General features: G+C 40.4%; 1 protein-coding gene across 1 annotated transcript in view; it reads left to right on the forward strand.

Annotated features, from left to right (window-relative positions):
• LOC127394543 (T cell receptor alpha chain MC.7.G5-like) overlaps positions 1-23,934 on the forward strand; it is a 116,034-nt gene extending 92,100 nt beyond the window's left edge. Inside the window, exons 3-7 of the mRNA XM_051640581.1 lie at positions 6,514-6,578; positions 20,495-20,758; positions 21,205-21,252; positions 22,398-22,504; positions 22,970-23,934. Coding sequence (XP_051496541.1) covers positions 6,514-6,578; positions 20,495-20,758; positions 21,205-21,252; positions 22,398-22,504; positions 22,970-22,975 — 490 coding nt within the window. The 3' untranslated portion in view covers positions 22,976-23,934. The remainder of the gene's footprint in view (positions 1-6,513; positions 6,579-20,494; positions 20,759-21,204; positions 21,253-22,397; positions 22,505-22,969) is intronic.
• The last annotated feature ends 1,830 nt before the right edge of the window (positions 23,935-25,764 follow it).

Here is a 25,764-nt window from a genome sequence, read left to right on the forward strand (position 1 = left end):
TCATTCTAGTGAGTGTATTTTTCATGTAAGAAATACAAATTCCTAAGGTGTTCTTTTGGAAGTTGGTCAAAGGCCAGGGGGTAAAGTGATCAAATTTACTGAAGGACATGAAAATATAGTTTGAAGGGCAAGTTTCACTTGCTCTGGGTTAAAGCAAAAAATATCTGAAGTTTTCCAAAGCTATTTTGGATATGTATCCAGCTCAAGTTATTGCTCCATTATGCCTATTTGTAGATCACTGTTCATCTGTTGTGACAATCTCAAATACTGCAGCAATCTTACGCTTGATTTTCCTGCCTGTGTTATGTAGGGGTCAGGCTAAATAATATTAGTAAGTTCTGATTCTGGATTTGTGATCAGATCAGTATTTCTGACAGATCTTGCCTTAGCTTCATAGGTGAGAAATTGTGGTTCTACAGAATTCTGTGACAAGCATTTCTCTTTTCCAAAGAGTAGAAAGTACTGGGGCAGGAGGGAGGGGAAGGTGCTGTTCATGAAAAGCAGTACATAGAAAATGCTAGGACGAAAGATTTTCTAAGTGAGAAACATAACATGTAGGTTAATTGAGCTAGGGTCTTCACTTGATCCACTTGCAGTGAGTGATTTATGCCCTGATGAAGTGCAAAAAGGAGTATTGCATAGGGTGGCATTAATGATATCTTCATTACTGCACCCACTTAAATATATATGGGATGGCATAGTATATGCAATAGCCGAATTGTGCATATTAATTACCCAGATTGATTAGAAGCACGGTCAATTATTTGACTGCAAGGGCAAGTTCTCTTTCTCCCTCCCTATATTTTAGTTTGTATATAAGATCTAAACTCTTAGGGAGGAACAAAGATTGAAGGCTTTTATTTAGGGTGTAAAAATTTTCCTGTCCAGGTAGCTCATATGCTATGAGAAATGTTTTTTTAATGACATTTCAAAATTATGCCTAGATTTTCTTGCCAGCTTGAGTAAGTCTGGAATGTAGCCATCTTGATTCATTCCTGTTCAGAAATCATCATAAATCAAGGGTTTCCTTGTTTTATGTACAATTGCAGAGCAGAAAAGGTTTTTGCAAAGGAGTTAAATGATGTGTGAATTCAGGAACCGGTTATAACAAATTGCAGTTTGGCAAAGGAACAAGGCTCAGCGTTAAACCATGTAAGTGCATGATGATGAAAGTATCTTCAGAAATACTGGAGAACCTGATGCTTGAAATTGGTTGTACATAATGATCCTGGGAATCTCCTCTGTATCTACTGCTTCTAGGGCTGAAATGAAAGTGTGACTGAAACATTTAGGGTAAAGAAGGCAGCAATAAGAAGTAGGTATCTCTTCACTACTGTGGTTAGGAAAGAGTACTTTAGGTCTTTTGTCAGATCTTCCTTAAAATGCAGATGGAAGAGCGTCTGTAAAATACACAAGAAAGAGGGCATGGGGCAAGAGGAGCACATTCTGAACAATTCGCTTTTAACTTCTCTGTCATGTAGATGTGAGTGGAACAGATAGGGAATTGATATTGTTCTGCTAAAATCAGTGAATGACCTTTGTGTTGTTCAGGCACCATGCCAGAAGAAGCATTCCTACAGGGGAATATATTTGAGATTAGTTTTCAGTAATAACTTTTTCTTGCTGAAAATGTTAGGTGAAACTGGTCTTTGAAACTGAGGTTTGGATCCCTTACTGAGTTAATTGCCAACTAAATAAACAAGAAAAATCAGGAACTTAAATTGGTTTTCTCTAGGAATTTCCTTCTGTTTATTTTTTCTTGACTTCTTTCTCTTAAGCGTCTGGTCCCTTGCTTATCTTCTGAGATTGACTAGCTGGCATACGTCTAAGCTCTTGTGTCCATGAGAAGTTTTAGGAACAGCTATACTAGTTGTTTAAAGAAATGGTGGAAATTTCATCTCACTTCAATATGTCCAACAGTGTGTTTTGGCTTTTAAATGATGAGGCTTCTCTCCTTTGCAGTTTTTGTACGGAGGCTTATTTCTGTGGCACAACTGAATCTTCCTGGAAACTCATCTTTGGGACAGGAACAAAACTAGTTATGAAATCAGGTACATCTTAAAACAAGCATCACCAAGGCTGATATTCTGATATTCTATCAGTAAGGCTGATATCCTGTACTCCTAACTATGGCAAAAATTATGCTACTTAAAAAATGTCCAAGTAGCCTCAACTGTATTATTCCAACAGGGTAAGAGGCTTGATTTTCTACTTCATGCATTTCAGAATTATTTCTATCTGCATTTCTACAGAAAGATCAAAGATATGCAACTAGAAAGACATCCTAATTGGAAGTCAAAGTTATGCAACAAGGGTGACATCTGTTTTCCCCCTTAATCTCTATTGAAAAATGCATATACTTGTCTGGGCCAAAAGTTGTGTGTGGTTTTTGCTGGTGGATGTTTCACTGTGTGAATTCAGGTGACTGGAAAGTCAGCTTTGGAAGCAGGACACAACTGGTGGTGAAACCAGGTAGGTAGAAATGCAGCCTGGAGGATTAAGGGTAGGAAAGGCTCATTTCCCTTTCTATGAACCAGCCATTAAAATTCCATTGTTCTTTCTTTCTTTGAGCAATTAAGTTCAAGGCTGACCTTGTATCAGGGAAAAAGAAAATAATTTTAAAGCTAAACACCTTCTTGGAGGACTGGGCTCTCCTTTGTGTGTCATTGAGAGATAAATGCTTTATTTCATATGTGAATGATCAAAATTAGTTAAATGTAGGTTCTGGAGCACTGACTCCAATAATAATATTCCAGGCAGCCTCTATTGAAGTTAATTGTCCTTGTGAGAGGACAGAGAGTATCCATCCCAATGGACTGTATGCTGGATGTTTATTTTTCCTCAAAAAGAATAAGAAAAACACTGGGTTATATCTTTCTACAACTGGATAGAGGACTCTGACCCCAAATACTAATTTTTATCACTACTACATGTTCCCAGAAATCTGCCAGACCTCTAAGGACACTCACTGTCCTTTTATTTCCATTACCCAGAAGCTTGTCCTCATTAATTCTCAGAAGCTGCAGATTTGTCTCTGATGGAAAAAACAGACTTATCTTTTAATATGCTGATCCTGTTTCTGGCTACAGGCAAGTTTCCACTCAGGTTTTCACTCCTTGACAAAAGAAGCTGGGTTGTCTCTTTCAGAGCTCTGAACAAGCAAAGCCTCTTTGGGGAATCAAGAAGGGTATTTTGAAGATTGGCACTATGTGCAGGAAGGTCCAGGGGGGTATCCTTGCTTTTAATGTTGATCTAATGCTGAAAGAGGAATTTTACTATTAGTTCTTGAGCATTTCCCTGCATGAATGAAAGACAAAACTTGCAGTCAGTGATCATCTCTGTCAAAATAGAAAGAGACCATCAACAAGGAACATCTTCAAAGGAAATCTAAGTTAAAGTTGCCAAGGACTTTAGCTGGGTAGAGAAAGACAAAGAAATGCCAAGCAGGAATATAAGGAGTGACAGGAGGACAAAAAAAGGGTTTTTCCTTTGCAGACAATTACTGTGTGAATACCTATAGAAACAAATTCACCTATGGAAGCAGCGTGCAGCTAAGGGCAGACATGAGCTTGTGTTCTTGTTGAGGTGAAAACACTGTGTGAACTTTGACAAGCACACACTTGGCAGAGGGACACATCTTCAGGTTCTGCCTAGTAAGTGCTGCCAATTTCCTGTAGTTGCCTTACATGTGAGGTAAAGCTACATACTGCCTAGTGAGCTGTCCAGTATCTTTCTTCCTGGTTTATGGGATTTCATGTCACCTGCTTCTCTCCATGAGGGGCTTTGGCTCAGGGCAGAAGCAATGATCCTCAAGAATTGGGTTTGTATCCATAGGTCCAGCAATTATCTCAATCCCACAGACCAAGAAGAAAGTCTTCATTTTCAGACTGTAGCTGACTCTCAGTGACAGTCATAGCTATCTAGTGGTACTGCAGATGCCAATTTAACCAATGTGCAGCAGAAAAGCATCCATCCTGGGGAAAGGGAGCAAGGGAAAAGTGAACACAAGTAAGTGAAATGCAAGAAAAAAGATGTGAAATAAAATTAAATGGTCTTTACCGAGCGGTGCAGGTTTGGATGTGTCAAGGATGGAGGAGGAAAGGGATTTGCCCTGTGGCTCTTCAATGTGGTATTAAGGAACCTATAGTGTGTGGAGGAGGATAAGCAAGGGACACGGAGGTGAGACGTAATGCACTGCAAGTGTGTGTGGAGAAACTGAAGGATTTCCTTGAGAGCAGTTATTCAGGGGGATTGAGGTGGGTAGGAGGGTACAAAGGTTTTTGATATGGGAAACAACACAGTGTCTACGAATAACTACCTACTTACACTTGGATATGGAACCAGGCTCAGAGTAAAACCAAGTAAGATTTCTGACATTCTGACACATTCAGTTGTTTGGTGGAAAAATCCAGTTCACCCAAAACCAAGTTAAACTTTTGCTAGGAGAATAATGACATGCAATTCAGAAGGAGGCTGTTTTCAAAAAGTAGAAAGAGATATCTCTTGGTTATTAGAGTATCTGCTGAATATTGCAGAATAGGAGACCAGGTCTGTGGTTTTTCTTCCCTTCATTGGGAATAAAATCATAAAGAACAAAATTGATCCCAACTGATGGCTGCTTGGATTTGGAGATATACAATGCAATATAAAAAAACCCAAATTAATTCTTTCCTCCTTTAAAAACTGTGCACATATACTCATGCCTAAGAAACTTTCCTGAATATTTGAATCAGAAACCTCAAGTAAAATTTTAACTATTCATTGATTAAATCTCAGTTAAGTTTTCAGACAGAGTTGTAGGCACTTTTGGAGATTTTTAATTGTAAAGAAGAAAAAGCAGTTAAGAAAAATAAAAAGTTCTTAGAAGAATACCTAACCATTTTTTTTTTCTCTCATTGGAAGAGGGTGGAAAGAGCTATGGCTTAGATATTGTCTCTGCTTTCTCAGAAATTAAATCCTACTTTGTCTTTGGGATTGAGAGCAAATTGAATTGTCCCTTCTTTTTCTGGTATTATCAAGGAAATTTTGTTTTTGCTGTTGTTTTCCCATATACTATCTCAGATGCAAGCTTCTATGAATGCATGGCCTGATTTCAGGTTCTGATATTAAATGTTTTTAGTGCTTTTTTCCTTCTGCAATATAAGCCAAGCTATTTTGGCACTCTGTCCTGAAATGTCCCTGTGTCAGTCAACGTCGGGTATTCTCACAGCAGTCTGAGAAAGTGCGGTTTTACTTTTCCCTCCCCCAGTTCACAAGGCAAATCCTGTCTCCTATAAAAGGGGCTCACCACTCTTATGACTAAAAGAGACCAGAGGATGTACGTGAGAAGACTGCACCTTGGGTTCTTGTTAGGCTGTGTAGCACTGTGTGAACTATGTCTTGGAAAAACTCCAGTTTGAGCCAGGGACAAAGCTACATGTTCTGCCAAGTACGTTTTCTTCCCCTGTTCCTCCATTTTCCCACTGATTCCTCTTGCTGCATTCCCACTTTTAGGCAGCTTAAGACCAAAACAAGAAGTCTGAGGATCAGTTGCAAGGCATGAAGGATTTGTGTTTCCATTACCTTGACACAGCAGGGTAGAGGCTTGAGGGGAGGTGCTGTTTCTGAAGTGCCTTGCTGGGCTTTTTGTTAAGGGAGGAAATGCTGTGGGATTATGGCTACAACAAGCTGACCTTTGGCTCAGGGACCAGATTGTTTGTCCAGCCCAGTGAGTGTGCAGTTTTCCTCTGTGTCCTCTGTCCCTTACACATACCTGTGTTTCTGGGTCACATTACAGATGGGAAGGAGAAGATAAGCACTCTTTCATTCAATGCAAAGTAGGTAAGCCACAAGGGAAGTCTCTGAGACGTGCACAAAAGTCCAACTTGGAAAAGCAACTTTTCCCAAGACATAGTTTCAGGAACAGATTTCCCCATGTTCTGGGTATCAGCTCTGTCTATGAGCCAGTTGCATCAGAGAACCTTGCCATAGCTTTTTCTACAAGGTCATTTGTAGGGCTGACAGGGACATTGCTCCTAAAAATTCCTGGTGGCAGTGAATGACTGGTATTCTCCAAGCAGCCTGAAAAAGTAATTTCAGAGTTTTTATCCATCCCAACCAAAACCAGGACACCTCCTTGTGTTGTTGCAGTTCCCAGAGCAAACACTGTCTCCTGTTCAAGGGACTCATCCCTCTCCTCAAAAGGAGAGCAAATGGGGTGAGAATCAGACGGAGCCTTGGGTTCTTGATGAAGTGTATACCACTGTGTGAACACCAACACAGGAAGACTCCAGTTTGGTCCAGGGTCAAAGTTACACGTTCTGTCAAGTATGTTTTCTTCCCCAGCTCCTCTACTTTATGGTGTCTCTTGCTGCATTCCCACTTTTAGACAGCTTAAGACCAAAAGAGAAATCGGGAGCAAGGCATGGAGGATTTGTGTTTCCCTGGCCTTGTCATGGTTGGGCAAAGGCTTGAGGAGAGGTGCTGTTTCTGAAGTCCTTTGCTGGGGTTTTTGTTATGGGAGGAAATGCTGTGGGATTATGGCTCTGGCTATGACAAGCTGACCTTTGGCTCAGGAACCAGACTGTCCATCCAACCCAGTAAGTGTGCAGCTTTCTTTTGTGTTGTCTATCAAAAATCCTTGAGTGTCCACTGAAGCACTGTAGATGTACTTGTATCTGAATCACATTACAGATGGGAGGGAGAAGATAGGTGCTGTTTCATTTAATGCAGATGATGTAAACCATGAGAGGAGTTTCTGAAAGTTTCTTGTTTAGCTGTGAAAAGCTTGCAAACTGGCTGATGGAATTCTTCAGAAGCCCCAAGGTCTTGCTTTATGTGTGTTCCATTGCTTTGCCTTCCTGAGGTATTTTACAATGTCTAGGTTAACCTGAATGAAGGATTCTCCCTTCATTCTATACTTAGATGGGGATGTGTGCTGCATCCACTGAGACTCCATATCCATTCACCAGCCTACTTCTGTCTCTGCTTAAACAGTTCTGGAAGCTGCAGAGATGCTATGGGGTGGTATAAAACCCCCTGTCTCTGGGGTGACACTTTTCTCATCTGTGCATCTGGGCAGGTTTTTGGACTTCTCACTTAATGCTTTTAATGATTGTTTTCACCTGGAGAAGGAAGAGGAATGTAACTAGAAAGATATGCCTATTGGGAATCAGAGGCATGTGACAAGGGTGACATCTGTTTTCCCCCTTCATCTCTATTGGGAATCTTATACTGTTTTCTACAGCGTCTGTGGTTTTTGTTAGTGGATGCGTCACAGTGTGATTCCACCAGGAAAGTTGCCTTTGGGAGTGGGACACAGCTGATGGTGAAACCTGGTATGTCAAAACCCAGACTGAAGGAGTAAGTGTGTGTATGTTTGTGTAAATGACATAGAGCCAGAACCAAGAAAGAAATTTTGAAGATGTGCCATGTATGCAGGAGATCTCTGCTTTTAGGAAAAAAATTTTAGGGCTAAGAAAGGTCTTGTGATCATAATCCTGCCTCTTTTCTCTTCCTGGGACAAGGATGCACTCAGAGGTCATCTCTGTCAGAGCTGAAAGGATCACCAGCTGCAACTGTTGTAAAAGAAGTGCCCAGCCAGGGAACCACAGCTTTGGAAGCAATAAGCTAGTGCAGGGCAAATGTGACTTAGGGGGTTTTTGTTGTGAAGGCATACACTGTGTGAATAATTATGGCAACCAGCTCGTCTTTGGAGGTGGAACTCAGCTAAGGATAAATCCCAGTATGTTTTAAACTTTTCCCTGCTCCATTTGGTGGAACAGTTTTGTGGTCATGATCTGGTAAAACTCCCGTGGCAGGAGACTGGGTCAACCTGTGGGGCTTTTTGCTCTGCTTTTTTGGTATCAGCAGACACTGTGATTCAACAAGGCTGTGAATTCACTCCTTCTGCTTACTCCTGCCCGCTCCTGCTCTCTGCCTTTCACATAAGCACACCAGGTCCTGAACCCTCTTGCTCTGGGTTGGACATTTTGTGCTGTGGCTATTCATATCTGTGAGAACTGGGGTGGGCTGTCAGTGGCTCTGTCTAGCACAGCCCTGAGGAGTTACCCTTTGCTCTGCTGTAGAAAGACAAAATTAATCATGCTTATGTTTGCACCAGAATGTCAGTTGTCATCCCTTCTGCAGATGAGATTCCCAAGAGAGTTCTTATCAAGGCTACTGTGATTCCTCACTTCAAATGTCTGGTGTCAGTGGGAAGGAGCAGGTCTCCTTGAGATGAGTTGTAGAGTAATTGGCCTGAGAGCTGACGGTTTTTGCTGGGGTGTGAAGGACTGTGTGAATGCAGGGAGCTACAAACTGACACTGGGGACAGGAACATGCCTGGCTGTGAAACCCAGTGAGTACAACTGCTGCCCAGCTGGAGGTTTTCTTTGTGCCTTGTTTTCTCAGTCCTCCCTTCCCAAATCCCTAAGAACTTCTGTTTATCTGATCAGATGAGGCTGATTCCCAGCCCAGTGGTCAGTGGGCTTTCTGGCATCTCTTTTCCTGGGTCTGTGGCTCTTCAGGCCACATGTTGCCTGGTTATCTGCAGGACTGACTTTGCTCAGGAGAAGCAGCGTTTCTCACAAATACCCATAGGTCCAAAGGTGATCCTGCCAGGTTGCAGTGGGAAGCACTGTCACCTTTCTGCTGCCCCTCCTAGCCGAAAGATGGCCAGGCAAAAGCTTGAGGAGAGGTGCTGCTTCTGAAGTGTCTGGGCTTTTTGTTATGTGAGGAAATGCTGTGGGTTTATGACTCTGGCTACAACAAGCTGACCTTTGGCTCAGGGACCAGACTGTCTGTCCAGCCCAGTGAGTGTGCAGCTTCTCCTTGGTGCATCCTCTGTCAAAAGTCCTTGAGTGTGCACTGGAGTGCCTTGCAGATATGCATGTCATATCTAGGTCACCTTTCATGGGGGAAAGAGAACATAGAGTATTTTTCATTTAAGACGGATCAGGATGAGGTGTCTCTGAGATTATGAACTTGCATTAAATCCCCACTTGTGTGGGCCAGGTCAGAAGCAGCAGTTCTCTTAAACCAGGTTTGTATGCATAAGTCCAATGGTGCTCTTGGTCCCAGAGTGATCAGGGGCATCTTCAGGATGTAGCTGACTCTCAGTGACAGTCAGCAATGTCTCAGTGGGATGTGGGTGACCAGCTTTGCTAAGTGGTTGGGAAGGTTTTTGCTGAGAGAGGAAACGCTGTGTGACAAGGGGAGCTGGTTTGTCTGTCTTTGGCTCAGGGACGAGAGTCATTGTCAGGCCATGTAAGTCCAACACTGATTCCACACTTACTGTACTCTTTGGGGCCTTTCACTGGGGGATTCAGAGCAGCAGCATGACTGTCTGTCTGGTCATTTATGTGTGACCATATCTAGGGATGGACTTTGCTTCAAGGGAATGTGTCAGCATGATCCAGATTGACCCTTAATGCCATTTTGCCTGGGATGGAGAAAGTGGCCACACACTTGCTCCAAATGTCCTTGAATGATGACGCCCATTTTGTAAAGGTCTGTCCTATGGTGCTAGTACTGGAGGATGGGAAAAATTCACATGGGGGAGTGGAACCAAACTTCTCATTGCCCCAGGTGAGCTGTCTCTTCTCTGAGTCATGGTGGCCTCAATAGAGACAACACTGTACTCTAGCTGCAAAAATAGCAGTGTAGTAGCTCTGTGAAGCAATTTGGGTTGGTTTTAGTTGTCTCTGGACAGAAGTGTTAGACTAACCAGTGTGATCCAGAAGGCATCCATTCTGGGGAAAGGGAGCAAGGGAAAAGTGAACACAAGTAAGTGAAATGCAAGAAAAAAGACGTGAAATAAAATTAAATGGTCTTTACTGAGCGGTGCAGGTTTGGATGTGTCAAGGATGGAGGAGGAAAGGGATTTGCCCTGTGGCTCTTCAATGTGGTATTAAGGAACCTATAGTGTGTGGAGGAGAATAAGCAAGGGACACGGAGGTGAGACGTAATGCACTGCAAGTGTGTGTGGAGAAACTGAAGGATTTCCTTGAGAGCAGTTATTCAGGGGGATTGAGGTGGGTAGGAGGGTACAAAGGTTTTTGATATGGGAAACAACACAGTGTCTATGAATAACTACCTACTTACACTTGGATATGGAACCAGGCTCAGAGTAAAACCAAGTAAGATTTCTGACATTCTGACACATTCAGTTGTTTGGTGGAAAAATCCAGTTCACCCAAAACCAAGTTAAACTTTTGCTAGGAGAATAATGACATGCAATTCAGAAGGAGGCTGTTTTCAAAAAGTAGAAAGAGATATCTCTTGGTTATTAGAGTATCTGCTGAATATTGCAGAATAGGAGACCAGGTCTGTGGTCTCTTTCCTTCATCAGGAATAAAATGAAGAACAAAATTGGTCAGTAACTATAAATAAGGGGGCATTTCCCCTAAGTAAAATTTTGACTACTTCATTAATTAAATTTCAATTAAATTTTCAGCCACAATTCTAGATTCTTTTGTAGATTTTAACTTCTAAAAAGAAAAAGTAGTTAAGAAAAGTAAAGCACACTTGGAAGGCTGCCAAAAAGAATTTTTTTTTTTTTTTTCCTGATTGGAAGACAGTGAATGGAATTGTGACTACATCACCTGTAGCGTAGATGTTTTCTCTGCTTTCTCAGACATTAAATCCCATTTTGTCTTTGGAATTGAAAGCAAACTGAATTGCAGTTTAGGCTTCACATAAAGAATGATAGAGAGGTGTCACTTGTGCTTGGATTTTGTGTGCTCATTAACTAGTGAATTAACTACAATCTCATTCTTTTCAGGGACAGGGGTCTTTAATGGGTTGAATTTAAGGAAGGATGTGGGATGTTGATGCAGTGTGCCCTGATCTCTGGTTTTGTGTGAATGTATTTTTACAGTTATATATGACTTGGTGTGTAGGGCTTCCAACATGTTAAGCCAGTTTTTATCATACAAAGCTGTGAAAATTGTGAGGATGTAGTTGGACACTCTTGGCTAAATTATAGAAGTTTGACTCCAACTGGTTTCGGTTTGTTGTTGGTTGTTGGGGGCAAGGAGTTGGTGGAGTTTTTGTTATTGTTGTTTCGGTTTTTGGTTTTTTTTACTAGCTCAGATGCAAACTTCTGTAAATGCATGGTCTGATTTCAGGTTCTGTTATTTGATTTTTCTGCATTATTCTTGTCAGCCCTTCTCGTATTATTTGGGGTCTTCTGCTACCTAGGGCAACTCAGTTTTCTGTGGCTCTGGAAAATGGAAGAATTAACTATTCATTGCACTTACAGAGTGTGTGCTTGTGTGTGTGCCACTGTGTAAACATCATTGCTGAACCTGTGGTGCTGTGGAAGACCTTGTTCTTCTTCAGCTTCTTTCTGGAGAAGCTGGACGGGAGACTTCTGTTGTGAGCTTAATCACTGTGCAGACTTTGGGACATGATACAATCTCAGATTTGGTAGTTTCTCACCTCCTCCACAGTCTGGTGACTCAGCAGCAGTGGTCAGAAAGCTTCTAAACACTATCTGAAAAGTTGTCTATGTACACACTGATTGATATGCTGCTGTTGTGTGGAGGCAGAGGAAAGAATAAACAGATGACTAATTAGGTAGTGGATAGTATCGAGACTAGTGTCAGGAATGATCAAGCAGGCAGAGGAATGTGGCTCAAGGATGTGTTTATTCCACTATATGTGCCGAGGAGGTGGCTCATAACATTGGTTATATTATTTCAGTAAGATCTTGCATTGCCATGTTCTCAGGTCTCAATCCAGCATATGTGCATATCAAGGCACCTTTTTGCAAAGCATAATGTCACAGTGCAATAATGTGAATTATGGCAAACTGATATTTGGAGCTGGAACCAAACTCATGGTTTTTCCAGGTATGTCTGAGTTCTCAGGTGTCATTCCTCTTGGAAGCACTTTTTTCACTTTGCAGGTTAGTTTGCCTATATCATTACTCTACAATATATTAGGACTATAAATTTTTGACAAGTAGATGAGCAAGTGATTTTCATGGCTGCATGTATATTTACCCCTCTGTATTTCTGATGCTGAACTGGCCAAAGAAGAAGTTTTCCATATGCAAGAGGATTTTTCTTGGAAAGCCATCAGAAAGTGGGGTCCTAAATAAAAAAATCCTAATTTAGAAGAGAAGCAAAGGGAAATGGTGAAAGCCAGCATGAGCCAGCAAAACGTAGAGCAATGAGACTAGTCTCATAAAGCTGTAGCAGGCAAAAAAGGATGTTTCTAGTATGTGAATGCTAATGCTTTAACAAAACTTCCTAACAAAAATTCCTAATTTTATGTGGGTGCAAAATAAACATATATTGGGTAATTGCTTTGGAGAGACTCAATAAAGCTGTAGTGATGATAGGGGGTGGGTGTCTGTCACATTGTGAAGCATATATAAATACTGGAAGCTCAGAAAGCAAGATTATCCTTGAGAATTATACCAAGTTTGCAATCACAGCCAACTAGTGTTGAGTACTGTGAAATTACCATGGCCTTCAACATCCACATGAAGCTTGGAGCATATTAGGAGTGAAACAGTTGGAGAACAGTGTGACCAGTCTCAAAAGTTAGGGATAGACAAAGGGGAAAAGAGGTCAAGAAATAAAGTTCACTACTGAATGACTTTTATGGAAAGATGGAAAGGTGACCTTGATCACAAAACATTTTTCTCTGAACAAAATAGCATGATAAAATAGTGCTTTGACAGTTGCTGCCACAAGACAGCAACCCAAATGTCTGAAAAAAAATTTTCCCCCAAACTCCTCACTCCAGTCTCTTTGGAAAAGTGAAAAAAAGGAAGGCAGACCCTGAGACACCAATAGTTTTTTTGTAAATGTTTCAATTTTTCCAAATATCTCCATAATACTTGAAGGCACATTTAATATCTCAATGCTTTGGTTTTACTCTTGTAAAAAGTAGTATTTCCATTTCTTAAAATGGTGATGATTGTTAAGATAACTTCAAAATAATTTTGTTCTGAAATTTAAAAAACACAGCAATGGAAAGAAGCTTTATTCTGAAAAGCTCTGAGGTAATTTGTTGTATTTCAATGACCCTCCTGACCCGCTGAGAAAAATAAGAATCTCAAATTCATATACAGCAGTGTAAAGAGCTATAAATCTGGGCTCCGCCTGAGTTCATTTTAATATGTTGTCTGTATGCATCTCCTCCAGAACTTGCTCTGATCACACTGTAGAACCTAACACCTTTCCAAATGTATACTGAAACTTCAGAGTTTAATGGCACAATAAGCAATGGTCTCCTTGCCACAAAGAAATAGCATTCCAAAAAGTGTTCTTTCTACTTAAAAGCTAAATGGCAAATGTGCTCTAGAATCACTCTTGACTAACACAGATGGCAAATCCAAGGGAATGGGATGATGAAGTTTATACTACACCATTGATCACTAGGTCAGCTGTGAAGTAACAGCAAATAAACTGATTTTTTAGAGAGGAATATGACTAGCAGGCCAAATAAACAAGAAATGAGATGAAGAATAGAACTTGTGATGCGGATGACTTTCTGGAAGCAATGGGATAAATATGATAGAGGGGAAATATTAAGAGACGTGTTTGGGAATTGGAAAGATGCAAAACACCAAATGGAAAGAAAATTAGATGGAAGAGAAGGTGATCTGAGATATAGAACTGATAATGAGATGGTCATAGAGATAAATAGGATTTCTTTTGATGGAGTATTTAGTTGTTGAAGGTTCCATTCAAAACCACTCTGGATATTGTAGAAGCCTGCACTATTGTGTGACTATGGAAATAGTTACAAACTCACATTTGGATCTGGGACAAGACTTCTGGTTTCGCCAGGTACATTTACCTTGATTTCTTTGCCTAATTTGCACGATTGTTGTGGATACACAAGATCTGAGAACTGGCATCTGTCAAAGATAATAGTAGCCTGGATCTCATCTTGACTAGTAGGATTTATTCCATGGCGGCTGTGCAAGCAGGCTTCCTGGAGGCAGCTGCATGCAGACATGCTTTCAGTGCTCTTCCATCAATTGCTTTCCTGTGATAACTTAAGACAAAGTCTGGTTTTGCTCAAGTAAGTCATGTGGATTTTTTTTCTCCTAAGGGTAAAGAGTGCCATTTCCGCTGACCTTAACCAAAGTAATGGATTATGTAAGTCAGATGAAAATGCATTGGATTGTAATGGTTGGACTTGATATTAAAGGTCTTTTCCAACCAGAAGAATTCTGTGATTCTGCAAATCTGTGATTCTGTATTGAAACACAGGAATGGCTATAGTATTTAGAAAATATCCACTTATGGCGATTAGCATAATTTTATTTAGTCTTTGCTTGTAGCAGAATCCCACCAAGGAACAGTATACTCTTAACATTTTTAATATTAACACTGGAATGGGAATTGGACTGCCTTTAGTTTGTTTGTCTGATGTACAGATACTGTATTATCCACAAATATTGCAAGTGGATTCTATTTGTGACTGGAACTTGAATCACGATTTGCTGAGCTGTCACAGCTGAAAGGCCTTACTTAATGCTTACTCCTTTCAACCGCATGTCTAAGTGAGGATCCTGAAGTAATAGAATTAGAAGGCTCAGATTGTCCTTGCAGCTCTCTGTCAAACTCCAAGATCTAGACAGGATTAAAATGTGCTACTGAAAACTTTAAGGAGGTGACTATAATCAAGGTCAAAGGGGTTCTTGTAAATGTTTCCTGGGTAGTGTGAATTATGGGGGTGGAGGAGGATAGAGGCCAGTGTTAGGAAGAGGAACCTTGCTGGTGATCAAGTCAGGTGGGTAGTAAATGGTGAAACATTCAGGAGAAAACTTGGACAGAAAGACAGTGGGCCTCAGTAAACGACACATTGAACGGGAATGGTAGGTGATGTTTACAGGTGGCAAAACACAGATTATTCCTAGTATTGCCCCAAAAGGCAAAATACACAATTGTAAAAAGTTAATAAATTAACATTATTGTTGTTATTATTATTATTATTATTATTATTATTATTATTTTTATTATTATTTTTATTATTTTTATTTTTATTTTTATTATTATTATTTCCCATTTCTTATGTTGATAATTTTCTAGTAGATTTCTTTGTTACTTTGAGGGTGACTTAAATAAATGTGTTTCATCATTGCTCCCTTAAGTTATTCCCTGCTCTGGAATGTCTGTTAACCTGGTTTTCAGTTTGAGTTGGGAAAAAAACTAAAACATTTTTGTAGAGGTTGACACCAGTGTGCCAATCAGGGATATGTGAAACTCATATTTGCAACTGGGACTCAACTTCTTGTTACCCCAAGTAAGTTTGAGCTTTCTGTTCCATCTTAATACCAGGACTGCCAAATAATTTGTTTGCTGGGTAGATGGACTAGGGATATTCATGGAACCATGTTCCCACTTCTTTTCAGTATCCCTTAATGAAAATTAGTTGGGAAAGACATGCTGTCTTGGAATCCAGGGAGTGTTTGGCTACAGTGCAGCAGTGACCCACTGCAGAGAACAGCTAAAGAAGACAGTGATGACCACACAGGTTTAATAGCCATGGTGCAATAACACACAGAGTGCTACAAGCAGTTAACACATGGCTGAATGCTACATAAAAGGTTTAGCAGTTTTATGGAGTTTATAGCTATTAAAGTTTTCAGACTTGATTTTTACATTTTTAAGATGCTAATTATAAAATTTCTGGAGGTTGTTCTGACTACCGGCTTAGAAATTGGATTTTTTATCTCTTAGTCTAAGGGAACGTGTAATGACATTTTGGGGTTGTAAAATACCAAAGTAAAGTCCCTTTCCATATATGTAAAAACTGGTGTTACAGTGTGAGCAGTCAGGAGCTAGAAAAAATGTATTTGGAAGGGAAACTAAACTTGTTATGATTTATAATGCTCTTCCCTTTCTTCAGTTATACTTCTAAATGCTCTAGAAACCTGAAAAGATGGGATGAAATTTCAAATATCTTCATGTCATCCCCTGGTAGACACTTTTTCCATATACTTAAAATGGGGTACCATTGGAATATGCAGCAGGTAGGCAGAAATTTATTGCAGAGGCTTCTTGTTGAGTAGGAAACTGAAAGATACAATAAATTCATGTTTGAAAAAGGAACTAGATTTAAAGTCAGTCCTGGTGAGTAAGATTTGGAGGACAGGCTATGAAGGGCGGAAGATGGGAGCAGTGACTACTGGTTGGTGTTTCTGAATAGGTCTAACTTTATGAACTCCAGGTGAAGAGTGGAGGGACGAATGAAGACTGTAACAAAATGAACCCAGTATTATTTCTCAACAATGTGCTTGTGAAGATGAGACAGGGAGACTGGAAATAGGAGGAAATGAGACAGCATCATCAATCTCTTAGCTTTCACCTATCATTAACGTCAAGTTATGAGTCCTGTCAGTCAGTCCTGTCAGTGTTTTTGCAGTAATCATAAATAGGGAAATATTAGCCCAGGCAGAGCTGACTTATTTTACAAACACCATATAGTGTATCTTTTACTTAGATTGAAGGGGAAAAAATTCAGAGTTGTCTCTGGATTAATTTTTAATGCACAATTTCATATTACATTGGGAAGAAATTTCCCAGGATACTATGCTATGGTAAATGCAATGATTCAAAATGGGGTGTGTGGGAAACTGGAGCTAGGAGAGTAATTTTTGGAAATGCTATTTATGATCTCAGATAAGTTATCTAATTACAAGTACCCATTAAATAGATCAATCAGGAATGGATATGATTTTGGTGTGAAACAGACATCGACATCCGAGGTAAATCCCCAAATGTATGATCAAAAGTTCTTCTAGTATTTTTAAATCAACATCGAAATTATCATCCTCCATCTCTTTTTAGAAAGGGATTTTAGGTTGATTAATTTGAATATTTTTGGAGTTTTTCTTACTCATTAAACAAATAGGGTTTTCTTGGCTGGCACCACATGATTTGTTAATCTCTAATTCAGAAAGTTTTGTTTCTTGGAGTTGAAATTATTTGAATAGACATTTGGACTAGATGATCTTGAAAGGTCCTTTCCAATTCAAACCATTCTATTATTCTATGACTTTTTCTCTAGACTTCTCTGACATATAAAATTGGAAACTGGCAATTAAAACCTACTCTGATTTTGGAAGAAAAAGCATGCAAAAGTATTTTATGAAAATGACAGAGTTTCATGAACAGCCAGTTCAAGTATTTTTTTCCCCAGACAATTGTTACACAGATGCATTAAGCCAGCTTATTCACTTGTGAGCTTTAAAGACTGGATTAGATAAGCAAAATTTCTTCTTGTGATCTCCAGAAATCTTCCTCTAACACTGGTGAAAGGAACAGCAGACAAGGTCATAGTAAATCTCTCCTGCAGTTTGGGTGATGGATGAATAAACTGATATGTGAACACAATTAGGGTATTGCTTCCCAATATGAAATTTAAGGAAACTCCATCTCAACTTTTCCTGAAGGTCAATACATGCTATAAGCCCAGATGTATCCTGCTTTGGTATTAGAGAACTATTTGGTTATTTGATCAATTGATTTCTTCTGACATAGTGGGTATCTTACTCTATTAATTTATCATTAGTTTTGGCTCAGCTAGAAATCTTCCTCTTTGAAGGTTTTTTTAAGAAAGATCTTGGGTGATTTGCATGGTTTGACTTCCCCAAGTATAATTACAGAGGCAATTACAAACACATTTTTAGGATGAAGACCAGAATTATGCCTGCACACTGTAAGTGAAGCAGCATATTCATATTTGCAAACACTGAATCTCTTCACAGAGTCATTGTACTTTGGATTACTTGGCTGATGCTGGATTAGAACCTAGCTTCTTTTATCTGAGTGTCTTCAGACACAAGCATTGGAAGTCTAGAGTAGGGTTCAGGTATTAAATGTGGACATTTAACCTTGCTGTAGACATCCTATCATCCATGCAGGGCTAGCAGATATCACAAAGGACCTCTGGTGGACTTTTTGTAACCTCTGTTGGAGGACAGCTAGCAAACATCACTAAAGTGCTTGTTAAGTCACTGAAGTTGCTCAAGATTAGCCTGTGTTAGTGCGTGAGGGGGTATAAATTTTCTCTGAGCTGGGGGATGGGTCGAGGTTGACTGTAGCTGTGGAATATCATGTCTCAGCCTGAGGACTGATAAGAGGATAAAAGAACTCTATCACACCAGTTCCAGTCTGGCCAGAGATGACCAGAGTTTTCTTTGTAGGGAGTGAAGAATGAGATAAATCTCTGTATAATACAAGCTGTGTGTGAAAACAGTTCAAGATTTCTACTTTAGCTTGTTTGGAAAAAAAAGGCTTAGGTCTCAGTCTGATGTTGGAACAGGCTTCTGCTGATCTCTCTCTGAAATCAGCCTCTGGAGTTGGTTTTCTCTGTAGGCTGGTCAGGTGTCACAGCTTGACTTAGGATTGTCAATTAAACCAGCGACAATAATGCTCTTGATCCCCTTCTGCCCAGGTAGGGAAAGGAGAGATAATGAAGGAGAGAGACTTCCCAGATTGAAAACTAGACAGCTTTAATTAAATACTAATGATGAAAGAAAGTATGTACAATTATATACAAATGTGTTGAGGAATATGCAAAACCCTATTGCCTCCCCCCACCTCCAGCAGCTCCCCCAGCATTTCCTGAGCTGTGAGCAGTTTCAAAACGTCCCATAGCTGGCGGAGGGAGCGGCAGAGCAGACAGGAGCTGAGGGGAGAGTGATGAGGGTCAGGGATGCATGAGCCTGGGGATCAACAGGGATGGACAGATGGAGTCCTCCCTGGATGCCAGCCATGGATGGAAGAGAAGGAAAGAAGTTATTCCCCTCTCTTTTATATCCATATACAATATGTACCCTGGTTAATCTTTCTTTTATGTGAGGATCTTCTATCAAGCTTTTTATTTGCTCCTACCTTCCTCTCCCTAACAAACATTCACAAAAATCTATTTCCAAAACAATAACTGGGAGTATGAGAGGTGGGCAGTGGGACTGGGGAAGTCAGAACCTACATTAGAACATATTCTGCATAGTTGGGAAAGAGACAGTCCCATCAGGTTTTCTCGAAGCTAGGGAAAAAACTGGGATAAAAGGGCCACTGAATGAGTCATTAGGCTTTGTGGATTAGGTTTTTTTTCTGAGATCATACTAATAAAGAAGTATGGCTATTTCTCTAAGGTGCAAACAACTGGCAGTTGAACAGATGAAAAACATTTGTCTCAGGGATAGAACTAGGGCCTGCACTGAAAAAGATTTTGAGATTGTTTCTAAAAATCAAGTTTTAGTCCTAACTGCCCCCATGTGAAGAAATTAAAATTAAATTGGGAGCTAAGCTGTCCTTAGTATTTCTACAATATTTAACAGTGTGATGTATGAACAGGAATGAAATTAATATGAATCTAAACTCTCAACCCTACATGATAACACTTTTGTCAGTTTATGTGTGAACTGAAGGTCCGGTTCAAACCTGTGGTTGTCAAGTTCAATGGAAAATGCAGCCAGAGGTTTGCTGAGCTCCAAATCCCATATTGCCTACTTTATGTCTTTTATGATATTTCATCTGTTTACCACTAGAGTACTTCCATGCCCAAAAACATTTTACTATTACACATGAACAAATATTTAGGAAAGCACCTTCTTAAAGAATCAGACTTCAAGAGCTGAGTGAGATGAAATGTACGCTCAGAGTACAAGTTTACAAAGCTAAATGTGAAAAAAAGAGTTTAACCACAGGTAATGTTTTGATATGTGTGGAAAATCCTACTCTAACTGACTTGCTAGCAGAATTTGAAGCAAGAAAACTGAAATAAACTCCAGGTGTCTTAAATCTGCAGCCTTTAGTTCCCCAAGCGTCTCTTCTTCTAGGTAAAATTTAAGAAAAAAATCTTCCACTGCCTTGTCTGTGAACATAATGAACATAGTGAAACATTTGTTTCATCTTTCTTTCACTAAATATAACAATGTATTCGACTTTGCAGTGCCTTTCGTAGCTTTCTCCCATAGGAACACAATTATATGGGTGGTAAATGTGGACACACTTCAGACTAGGTATTTTTATCCACTGTCCCTCAGGACAGGTGGAGGAAGTGGGATTTTGAATATCTGTGGTGGTTTTGGCTAAGCTTTTGCAGAACAGGGGCTGCTCAGTTTTCTCCAGACACATTACTCAGTAGCAGTGAAGCACAAAGAGAGTGCTCACTCCTCCTGTTACACACATTCCTGAGTGCTTTCAGGTCGAGATCCAAAAGAAAGCCCAGACTGCAGGGTAGAGCTGAATGCGTTGTTACAGAGAGGGATGACTAGGTTAGATGTGGACATCTAGGATGTGGGTGAGCATGTGAGTACTGTTTGAGATGCTCTGGGAATCCTGCCTGACCACCCTGTGTCTGTCAACATACATCTCATGTAGCTCTATTGTGGATGTCTTGACTCTCTAAAGATGTCCTAGCACACGATTCCCACTGGAATAATGGAAAAACCTCCATACGTAAATGTCTGTATGTTAAAATTGAAGGAACTGTGACAGTGTGCTTTCATCTAATGTCTCTTCTCCATTTTCAGATATTACTCCATCTCCTTCAGTCTACAGGCTGACCTCTAAAGATGATGAGGATTTGGAAATGTGCCTTATCACAGATTACTCCCCTGAAAAGCTTACTCTTAACTCAGCTGATAAGCAGACAAGTGCTATTGTGGAGGTGGCAATATCTGAAAACAAACAGGAAGCGAGCTACCTGTCAACCTACTGGGCCAAGAAAGATGAAATGCAGTGTGGTGCAAATCATGAGGGCTTTGGAGAACTAGAGGGCGAGGATCCTGAAAGTGGTAATGGCACTGTTGAATGTGTGTACAGGGCGAGAGGTACTCCAGTCTCTGCTATTAGTAAGAGCAGGACTTGTTCACACCTCCCAGCCCTACAAGCAATGCTGAATTAGGCTCCTACACTCCAGAGGAGCATTGTCTCTTTGCCTCTTTTCCCTTGTCTGCCTCCTTGGTGGAAGCAAGATTAAGGGTACCAGCAAACTGGTACAGTCACAGCAGAGAGATCTTAAAATCTCTATATATAGCTTGAAATTTCTTTGTTGAATGGGATGCTCAAGTTTTACTACATCCTACTTTATTCTTGCCCTGAAAATAGCAGAAAAGAGTGTTTATGGGAGGGTTTACTGGCCAAAAACTCTAATCCAGCCTTTCTAAATAGAGATATCTTTAAGAACTTCCAGAATAAGTACATTTATGTTGTTAATTAAATTATTTGTTACTATCTGCAGGTACTAGCAGTGTATGTGTTACAGGGGTGTCTCTACACTTCAGGACAGGTATGTACATTTCACAAGTAAAGCTTGGCTTATCAAGTGTTTGCTAATGTTTCCTGTATGCAGAATTCCTGTTGGAGCAAAAGCTCAGACTGGAACTTTCCTAAAAGGTCACACAGGCTGGAAATTTTTGGGTTAATGTAGTCTTCCAGATCTGAGCTGCTTATTTTATGTGATGAGTGTAGCCAGTGCCCACATACTCTTGCTATGGCTAGCCAGCCACTCCCCATCAAAGAATTATTTAAGGCATTGATATGAGTCAGCCTTACTGTAGGTCTGTCTGCATTTCAGACTTCAAAAGAGCTGTTGATTTTGGGGTGCACAAACAACTAATTAACCGAACACTAAGCAGGTGATTTCTGCAGTGTGTGCTCAGAAGCCCAGTTGCACTAAAGACACTGTGCTTCTGAGCACGCTTTGCTTCAGCTCACAGCTGTGGGAGTATACTAGCCAGTGCTGGATTCCAAGCAATTGATGTTCCTGCTAGTTCAAAGGAGCTGAGCCTGCCTCTGCACTTGCCCTGTTTGCTGAATACCTGTACTTTTGCAAACTGCAGCCTTGCTGAAACAAAAACCAACAGTTAACCGAATGTTTCCAAAATACCACTTCAGAAAAATACTCATCAGTAAGCTTGTCTGGTCTGATCAGTCTTTTCAGAGAGAGGTTTTCAAAGATAAGCACAGAATTACTTTTTGATTAAAGCTCCCTGCTTCCCTAATATATTTTCAAATGAAAATGGCTTTGTAACTTAAGATTAATAGAAAATCCAAATAGATTTTTTTTTGTTCTTTGAATAAAATTTAACTCATTTTCTTCATCTCCATTTAAAAATATTTAGGGAGAGGAAAGAGGGAAATCTCCAGTGCCCTAGGTTCATAACACACTGCATTCAAAATCAGCTAGATGATTGGCAGTCTTGCGTATTGCATAATTAAGTAGTTGTTGAATGAAAACCTGACTTGAAACACCTACTAGAAGAAATCAAAGTTTCTAAGTGAGACAGTCCCACTCACTGACTCGTTAGCTATCCTAGTAGCTGGCTCAGTCACACAAAGTGGAACAGCTTCATTAAGAAGTGCTTGTAAGCTTGTGCGGATGTGAGGATACCTCAGTGCTCTTGTGACTTTCCTCCTCTGTTACTTTTACAGATGAAAACCTGAACATGCTGTCTTTATCACAGCTGGGCCTTAAGATAGTTTTAATGAAAGGAATAATTTTTAATGTGCTGATGACGATGCTTATGTGGAATAAAAAAGTAAGTGTACATGAGAGGTGGTAAAGTCTCTGACAGAAAACATCTGGATCAGTTCATTAGCTACAAATGTTCCTTCTCTTTCTAAGAACTGTTTATGCAGCCTATCCATACACCTTTTGTCTACCAACAGTAAAACCCCTCCACTTCTTTGGCCATAATAATTGGTTTTGCCCACATCTCAAGCCTATTTACTCTTCCTTATTCACATGCAAATTTAACTTAATTTATCCATTCTTTGTCTACATCCTACCATTCTCTATCCTCATCCATCAGACTCATCCCCTGACCAGTCTCCAGCTGGGAAATTTTTATGCATATTGGCTTTAAGATCTCAGACCTAATATATTAGTTTTGCCCCAGCGTCTCATTGTCCTCTTTCTATTGCCTAGGCACTTCTGTTCTACAATTGTGTAGCTGCACCTGTGTACCAAATAATGGTCTAACATACCTTTATTTTTATTACAGGAATGAAAGTTATGACATGGTGACATTCTGAAGTACGAAAAAATCTGCTGAGGAATCTACCAGAGCATCATGTGCAAGAGAGAGCACAGACATTTCTGTTATGAGCTGTATCACTTGCTGTTTCTGTATATCATGCCAGCCATTATAGTATAAATTGCTTTATTTGCATTGTTAGGAAGCTACTAAAAAATTCTCAGCATTCTGCTCCCCCACATGCCTGATTCACTCCTTTTGCATCAAGCCCAGTTTGCTATAACTATAAATAACTATAAATTGCCAAACATCACTATTAATTGCATTAAAATGACACACAATTTCTGCTTGGGGCAGTGTTGTTCAAAACAGCCAGCTAAATAGCTAAATATCACTTGAATGTGAATTTTTCATAGTTGGATTCCTTTCATATATGCACTACTTAGAGTACACCCTGCAGACACCATTTCAGTTGCAAATGAAACACTCTGAAAAGCAAAGAGAGTCTTATATAAGGTGTTATGGCCAATGTCCTGCTATCTTTTGCTAAAGCAGAGCAAGGTATCATTTTTCCCCTAAAAGATTTGCTGCTAGGTCTCCCAGAAGTCCCAAATTCAGTGAAATTCTCACTTCATTATCACAAAAGAAAAAAATGGTTTTTACTGTTTTTTAAGTCTCCCTGTCCTTGTCCATTTTCTGAATTTAAACCAGCTTAAGATTTGGTTTTGTGTGTAGTAAAAAAGCAACCTTTGCTCTTTTTGTTCAGTTCAAACAGCCTTAGATTTTCCAGTTTCTATTATAATCATTGCATAAAACTGAAGTACGTGTCCACCCCTTGGAAACAGTGCATGTATGTGAAATTTGTATGCTGCTAATTCTTTAATTGTACCAGCAACCACCCTGATATCTTGGCATTTCTGTAGGCCTGCTATTAAACAATTCTTATAAAAAATAAGAAACTTGTTTGTCTTTTGTATCTGTAGTTTGAGGAACTCGTTTTACCCTTCAGATGAGCTTTAGGAATGAGCCTGGCCTTTGGGGTGAAGGAGTGAAGGGACGCCTGGACTTTTCTCTCAGCCTGATATGGCCACCAGTCAGTTTGCAACAACTGGCCAGATTCACTCATGGGGAAAACAGACACCAAGTCCATTTCCAGGACATCAACACGCTGTGTGTAGGTGAGAACACCATGACTGCCTTGGAGGGAGGGAAATGGAGGAGAGCGCATCTCCTCCAGGAAAAGACTTTGCTATGTGAAGACAATGGTGAAACAAAACTTGCCCACAGTGAGTGGACTAGGAAGCAGTCAAGGTTCTTGAAGGTAGATGACTACTGCTATGGGGAACATAGCTGCCTGAAATGTCCTGCCTCTCAATATCCCCCACTCCCAAGTGTCAATGGACAGCAAGGTGCCAGCTTTGCATTAATAACAACAGGCCTGTCTCCAGGCTCAGCTGGTTGCTGGCAAGACTGGAAAGGAAATTTTCTCCTTTTGTGATGTGGATTTCTCTGTCTGTCTCTGAAGCACCAGAGATTTCTCTGGAGGGAGAAACAAGAAGGACACTCTGAGGGAAACATACACCCCCTGCAAACCTGAACCTTGCTTGTACCTCACAGCAGTGCCCAGACTAAGTGGCTGGGAAAGCCTCGGCAAAGTGGTGGGAGGTGATTCCTTCCCATGGCATAATTCTCACCCTGCTGGATTCACAGTCATTGCAAGAAACACTGATTTTTGAAAGGCTCATGCTTCACATGCTTTTAGCCAAAAGCCTTGGTGCTTTGTGTGGGACAGGATGCCTGTGCGGAGACAATGCCCACATCCCTGCTGCCAGATTGGAATCCACAGTGCTGAGTGTCAACACAACAGTCTCCTGATCTCCTGCCATGTGCTGCCCCCTGACCATTTAGCAAGTGGCCTGTCATATGTGACAGCTACTGACCCCTCCTTCCAAAGGGCAACTTTGAACTTTCTGGATCTATTACCCTGATTATTTTATAGAACAGATGTTCAGGGGCTCATTCTCGTCTCTCCCTTGGCACAACAGTCACCAATTTCTCCCCAGCTGCAAAAAGCCCACAGCTCTTAGATGCTAGATTCCAGGCAGCTCTGGAAGCTTACATTACACTCATGATGAGGTTTGGCATGTCACAGGGAAACAGCCTGATGAAGTTCCCTAAACCATGTTTTAATTACAAGGCAAGTTATCACATTTCACAGATTTCCAACTGATTAACGTCATTCCAGAAACATTTAGGGCTGTGGGAGGAAAAGTTTCCATGCTCATTTACCTTTAGGGTCACTTTTAAAAATGAATATCCATCTTGAATCTGTTGTGCTGCACTTCAAACTCTGCTCTCCCTGTAAGGAAGAAGGACAGTGTGCTGCCTGTTTCCAAATCTGTTTTTCTCTTCCACATTAAACAACCCGAGCGGTCAGATTTGCCCAATGAGGGGATGAGTGTACAGCTAAAGTTACATATTTCTGCTAAAGTTACATATTTCTACTAAAGTGATTCTTAGCATGTGAACTGCAAAACACTGAATTTCTACATCTAGTTCAAAAATACTTTCAGCTACCACCACCACAATGTGCTGCCTCCAGTACCTCCCCCCAGCACTTTGCACTTTGTTGTTTATTTCAAGAAAGAAAAACCACAGTGCAAAGCAAAGGCAGGAAATAACACAGTAAGACAGGATGTGGAAAGGGTCTCATGGGCCAGGTGGGGTAGGAAGAGGACACACCACCAGTTCCATGACGCCACAATCAAGATCTGGGTCACCTTTTGATGCTTCTCTATGCCCTACCGCAGAAACCGCTTCCT

This window comes from Apus apus, chromosome 25 (genome assembly GCF_020740795.1).
Source record: "Apus apus isolate bApuApu2 chromosome 25, bApuApu2.pri.cur, whole genome shotgun sequence".
Classification (NCBI taxonomy): Eukaryota; Metazoa; Chordata; class Aves; order Apodiformes; family Apodidae; genus Apus; species Apus apus.